General features: G+C 39.4%; 1 protein-coding gene across 1 annotated transcript; it reads left to right on the forward strand.

Moving 5' to 3' along the window:
* The first annotated feature begins 5,590 nt into the window (after window positions 1-5,590).
* Window positions 5,591-6,526, forward strand: LOC148755916 (olfactory receptor 5L1-like). The gene has a single exon (XM_088789976.1). The coding sequence runs from the start codon at window positions 5,591-5,593 to the stop codon at window positions 6,524-6,526; it is 936 nt and encodes a 311-aa protein (XP_088646102.1).
* The last annotated feature ends 248 nt before the right edge of the window (window positions 6,527-6,774 follow it).

A 6,774-nucleotide genomic window follows, 5' to 3' on the forward strand; every position in this document is an offset into this window, starting at 1 on the left:
CCTCTGAGAGGCTTTGTGGCTTTTCTACAATCTCCTGGAATTTACAAAATCTCTTAGAAAAGCTGCCATGTGAACAAGCACAGACTAGCATATTGGATAATGAGAAACATAGCCCACACCCCCAGCACATGAGCTGGCATCTAGCCAACCACCGTACTTGAACTTGAAGCCATCTTAGATCATCCAACCTGCCAAGCTGATACTCTCCACGTTACCAAACCAGGCCAAGATCAGCCATGTCAGGATCAGAGCAGCAAAACCACCTGACTGACTCATGCACTAGTGACCCATGCGATAAGTATTTGCTGTTTTGAACTAATACGTTTTGGAGGGGTTTGTTATGGAATCATTAGAAAAACTCACTTTCCTAATTTCTGAGAAGGTTACCGCAAAGACCTTCTCAAGTGTTATATAACAATTAAGTATATCTGTTATTTTTCTACTTATAGGAAGTCATTAAAACAATGTAATTAAAAAGTTTAGAAAAATTTTTTTTCTTTTCTATTAAAATTTATCATGGTGACAGTATTCAACAAAACTGTATAGGTTTCAAGTGTACAATTCTATAATACATCATCTGTATATTGCATTATGTCTTCACCACCCATAGTCAGTTGTCCTTCCATCTCCGTATATTTGATCCCCTTTACCCTCTTCTACCATCCCCCCTCCTCTCTTACCCTCTGGTAACCACTAAACTGTTGTCTGTGTCTATCAGTTTTTCTTTATTTGTTTGTCTTGTTCCTTTGTTGTCTTCAGTTTTATATCCAAACCATGAGTAAAGTCATATGGTTCTTGCCTTTTTCTGCATATTTCCCTTATATAATAATCTCAAGGTCCATCTATGTTGTCGAAAATGGCTCTATTTCATCTTTTTATATGGCAGAGTAGTATTCCATTGTGTATGTATGCCACATCTTCTTTATCCAATTGTCTACTGAAGGACACTTTGGTTGTTTCCATGTCTTGGCCACCGTAAATAAAGCTGCAATGAATACTGGAGCACATATACTGTGTTTCCCCAAAAATAAGACCTAGTCGGACAATCAGCTCTAATGTGTCTTTTGGAGAAAAAATTAATATAAGACCCGGTCTTATATAATATAAGACCCAGTTATATGTAACATAATACCCGGTTTTATACTACATAAGACCAGGTCTTGTATTATATTTTATTTTTTATTTTTATTTTTTTTAAATTGAAGAGTGTTAAGACCAGGTCTTGTATTAATTTTTTATCCAAAAGATGCATTAGAGCTGATTGTCCGACTAGGTCTTATTTTCGGGGAACCACGGTATCTTTACAGATAAATGTTTTCAGATAATTTGGGGGGTAGATATCCAGGAGAGGGATTGTTGGTCATATGGTAATTCTGTTCTTAATTTTTTGAGGCATCTCCATACTGTTTTCCATAGTGACTGTACCAATTTACATTCCCAGGAACAGTGTATCAGTTTAGAAAGTTTTTTAACATTTTTTTTAATTTCACGTTGAGACCCAGAAACACTCCTCAAACTCAGGAAATTATCAAGTGAATCAATTTCAGGAAAACTTTTATAGTTTGTTGAGAATTTGGAAACTGATTACCAGTAACTAATTACAAGCACAGATTTTTTAAATGTTGGTATATCCCAGGGCACAACCACGGATAGTGGTTTGAACACCATCGGTTTAGGGAGATATTACATAGTCACAGAAGGAGCAGACTTGAGAGAGATCCCTGAGGCCTCTGGAATTGAGTAGGAAGTATGCCATCCCGGCTGCGTTCCGTAGCTCTGCTCTTCCACATACAGGTGGGTTGCACAGACTAAAAAGCAACATATGACCTCATTCCGTCAGTTATTCCATGTGACTTGGGCAAGTTATTCTCGTCTATGTCTCAGTCACATCATTCATATAGTTGTGAAACTATCGACCTCACTTACGAGTGTTTTTATAAAGATGAAATGTGTAAATCGTGCTCAGAGCAGCACTTAGCACATAACAAGTGGTCAGTAACGTGAGCAATTATTATTCTCAGTAAGAATATTGATTACTCCCACCCCTTCTGGTATTTGGCACAACTCTGGTGTGCTTGCACACCCTGTGCCCTTCAGGAAGGAGCTTGTGAATGTAAGACACGCAAAGTCTGTAAGACCCGTTCATAGATGCCATAATGTCACTGTGATCTCTGGCTAACAGAGCAATGCTTAGGTGCAGCATAAAATGCTCTGCAATTCATCATGAGCTCCGAAGTTATCGTGTTGGATTATAATAATATGTACCAAGTTGGGATAGTTTTCCTCCTGTTTATGACTCACAGAAGTCATTAACTGTTGGAGTCCCAAGATGGTGCTGTTTTCTTGATATCTTGTCCCACAGAGATCAATGATTGCTTTGGGAGGCTTAAGAAACATGGGCCCCAGAGATACACACATGTAAAACACATAAAGCCCATAACGTTTTCTATCATCGCATCCTCAGAAGCAGGGGAGGCAATGTCTGTTCCACAGGTTGGTTGGTTGGACTACACTCTGGTTTTTTGGGGGGAATGAACATGAATGAAGTGTTCTGGGATATGGAAGCTTGTTTCTCTCTCTCTCTCTCTCCCCCCCCCCTCCCTCCCTTCTTCCCTTCCACCCTCCCTCCTGGGGGTAATTTATTATAGACACATATAAGAGAAGGAAGAATTATAAAGTGAGCAGTAATATTAGACATACTTTCAAAAATATGTATTTAGCCCTCTCTTAATTAGAGAGTGTTTTAAGAAATGTCATGGTTTGAGCACTCCTTTAGGAAAATATTTTCTCATTGTGTCTTGTGAAACAATCTCAGTGACATGGGAACAATTTAATCTGTGGAACAAAAAATACCCTAACAGCTTTCAGTATGAAAGGGAAGAGTGTAAACAAATTGGGGAGAATGCTTGATTTCTCCCTCCTTCCCTCTTCCCACTCTCTCACACTATCTCCATCCAAGAACCTGGTAACCATTACAGGGAGATTCTCCCAATGGTCACTCTGATACTGAGAGTGGCAGTAAGGTGCCCTTGGGACAGCTCATGGAGGGGCATGAACATGTGAACCTCCTCTGAGGCAGAAAGGAGTGGAACTATTTTGGCCTTGTGCAAACACTTTGAAGTGTCTCTCTGGAGCAGCTTTGTCAACCTTGGTACTGTTGACATTTTGGGCCAGGTAACATTTGGGTATTTGCATGGGAGGTATGGGGAGGGGCAGCTGTCATGTGCATTGCAGTGTGTTTAGCAGCACCCCTAGTCACTACCTACTAGATGTCAGTACACCCCTCTCTATTGTGACAACAAAATGTCTCCAGACATTACCAAATGCTCCATGGAAATCAAAATCACTCCTGATTAACAACCACTGCTTTATAAGTAACCAGCAGCCTGAGTTTGCATCGTTAGACTTGAAAACAGAAATAGGTTCTTCAAAATTATGTACCACTTTGATCTTCCAGAAGGACAAATAACTCACTTTTACTGAGTGTTGAAGACAGAAAACCATATCATTAGAGTAATTGTTTGTATCAAAGCTGGGTTTTCTTAATGCCCATATCCTTCGCCTCTTTGAAATCTTTTGAAGAATGAGGAGAATACTTGGCTGCATTGAGTTTGAGTCCATAGTTTCTTGTCATCAGGAATAACTAGCTAGTGCCTCTGCAGTCATGATAAGTCTGCCAGGTGTCACGAGGCAGAGAGTAAGTGATGGTGCCCTCACCCTCTGTTGGTATTTTCTATATGTCAAAGGCCTTGAATGTTTCCCTCCCTTATAAAAAAAAATAACACCTTTCTTCCAATGTCCATCCCATAACACTTATGTTCTGTGAGAATTCAGGCAAGGTTCTCCATTGCTTTTTTAAAAATAAGTGGTCAGAATAGAATATTATGTTTCATGTGTGTTGTGAGGATTAAATATACAATTCAACTTATATATACATATATAATATCCTATCTGTGCAATCTGGCTTACTATTTTTTCACTTGCCATTTTATCATAGTCATGTTTCAGGTCATTAAAATTTCTTCAAAAAGATCATTTTAATAGCTGGGTAGTTTTTCATAATGTTAAGTTGCTGCAAAAGTAATTGTGGTTTAAAAGGTGACTCTGGGTGGTGAACACACAATGGGATTTATAGATGATGTAATACAGAATTGTACACCTGAAATCTATGTAATTTTACTAACAATTGTCACCCCAATAAATTTAAAAAATAAATTAAAAAAAATAATTGCCAGAAATGCAGTTACTTTTGCACCAACCTAATATATATGTACCATAACTCAGACCATTTCCATCTTGTTTGACACTTTATTTCTAAGTTTTACTGTTATAAATAATGCTGCAATGTGGCAGCAAACATTTTTGTTAATAATTTCATATTCACATCTTTGATTAGTTCTTCAAATAGATTTAAAGCAGTGAAGTCATTTGTCAAATAGGTCATTATATGGCTTCAGAGTCCTAATTATGGGAAATTTGAATCAAGAGAACAAATTCACTGAATAAAAAAAAAAAATAGGGGCTATCCCAGTGGCTCAGGTGGGTGGAGCTCCGTGCTCCTAATGCCGAAGGCTGCTGGTTCGATTCCCACATGGGCCAGTGGGCTCTCAACCACAAGGTTGCTGGTTTAATTCCTCGATTCCTGCACAGGATGGTGGGCTGTGCCCCCTGCAACTAAAATTGAACTCGGCACCTTGACCTGTGCTACCACTGAACTCTCGGATGGCTCAGTCAGTTGGAGCATGTCCTCTCAACCACAAGGTTGCCGGTTTGACTCCCACAAGGGGTGGTGGCTGTGCCCCCTGCAACTAACAACTACAACTGAAACTGGAGCTGAGCTGCGCCCTCCACAACTAAGACTGAAAGGACAATAAGTTGTCTTGGAAAAAGTCCTGGAAGTACACAGTGTTCCCCAATAAATTCCTGTTCCCCTTCCCCAATAAAAAAATAAGTAAATAAAAATTAATTAATTAATTTAATTAAATAAACTTCACATAATTAGAAAATGAAAAAAAATAAATAGTTAAGAAACAAAATGATGCTAAATTTATAGAAAATGCATAAAAGCGACTTTCTCTTAAAAGTATTGATAAAAAAACATTCATGGGTTAACAATCTATATAAACATACTTCTCATCATTTCAGTGAAAAACAGTTGAATGGTACTATGTATTTAAAAAAATTATTTCCTGAATCCCAATATTTCCAGTACTGACTAAAAAGTTAGCAAGAAAAAGGGATTTGAATTTCATAAGACAATATGTCTAATTAAATAATACTTGATGTCTTTCTAAAATTTCACCTCAAGGATCTTACTGTGTAGTCGTTTAAGGAAACACATAGGATGTTACATATGTGAATGCTTTTGTCTGATCTGAATGAAACTGTGAGTTCTATGTATTTTTATGCTTCAATGTTTGGACATTTCCTAAACTTCACAAGTGCAATGTCCTTTTTGCTGAAAAAAAAACAACAAAAACTATTCTACTTATTCTCATGTCTTTTTTAGGAGACAGTCAAAACTGAATTGGGGATCATATAATGGAGAGTAACCATTAATATTCTCCTCCAACTCCAATTAAGTAGGGACATGGGCAAGGAGAACTGTAGCACCGTGACAGAGTTTGTTCTTGTTGGATTAACAGATGCCCTTGAGCTGAGGGTCTTTCTCTTCCTGCTCTTCCTTCTCATCTATGGAGTCACGTTTCTGGCCAACCTGGGCATGATTGCACTGATTCAGGTCAGCTCTAGACTTCACACTCCCATGTACTTTTTCCTCAGCCACCTGTCCTTTGTGGATTTCTGTTATTCCACGACTATCGTGCCAAAGATGCTGTACAATATCTTAAACGAAGACAAGGCCATTTCCTTCCTGGGATGCATGGTGCAATTCTACCTGTTTTGCACGTGTTTGGTAACTGAGGTCTTCCTACTGGCTGTGATGGCCTATGACCGCTTTGTGGCCATCTGTAACCCACTGCTCTACATGGTCTCCATGTCCCAGAAACTCCGTGTGGTGCTGGTGTCTGGCTGCTACCTGTGTGCGACTGTGTGTTCTCTGATTCACTTGTGTTTAGCTCTTGAAATCCCATCCTATAGATCCAATGTGATAAACAGTTTCTTTTGTGATCTGCCCCCGCTCTTATCTCTTGCTTGCTCTGATGTCACTATGAATGAACTCCTGCTGTACATTGTGGCCACGTTCAATGAGGTCATCACCATCGTGATCATCCTCACCTCCTACTTGTTTATTGTCATCACCATCCTGAGGATGCGCTCTGCAGAGGGAAGGCGCAAAGCCTTTTCCACCTGTGCCTCCCACCTCACAGCCATCGTTGTTTTCCATGGGACAGTCCTTTTCATTTATTGCCGTCCTGGTTCTGGCAACAGTGTGGATACTGACAAAGTGGCCTCGGTGTTCTACACTATAGTGATTCCCATGTTGAACCCCCTGATCTACAGCCTGAGGAATAAGGACGTGAAAGAAGCTCTCAGAAGAGTGTTGGGATCCAAAATATTTTCCTAGAAAATGTTTACTTAGCAGAACTCATGGACCCAATGTGGAGGCTCGTGGAGGGGTGAATGGGCAGGCTGCAGGCTTGGAGTGGAGAGAACAGCCAGGTGGTAGGTTGTTGTGAGTGAGTCGTTTTGAATCACTTATCTTTGTGCTGTGCAATTGGGAAGGATAAGTTTGAGTGTATTTCAAATTTGAAGCCCAGCTCTTTGCTTTTATTCATCTAAAATGATTTAAATGGGTATGGGTTGGAATGTTAA

The sequence above is a fragment of the Rhinolophus sinicus genome, chromosome 14 (genome assembly GCF_057876585.1).
Source record: "Rhinolophus sinicus isolate RSI-liver-muscle chromosome 14, RSI-T2T, whole genome shotgun sequence".
Lineage (NCBI taxonomy): Eukaryota > Metazoa > Chordata > Mammalia > Chiroptera > Rhinolophidae > Rhinolophus > Rhinolophus sinicus.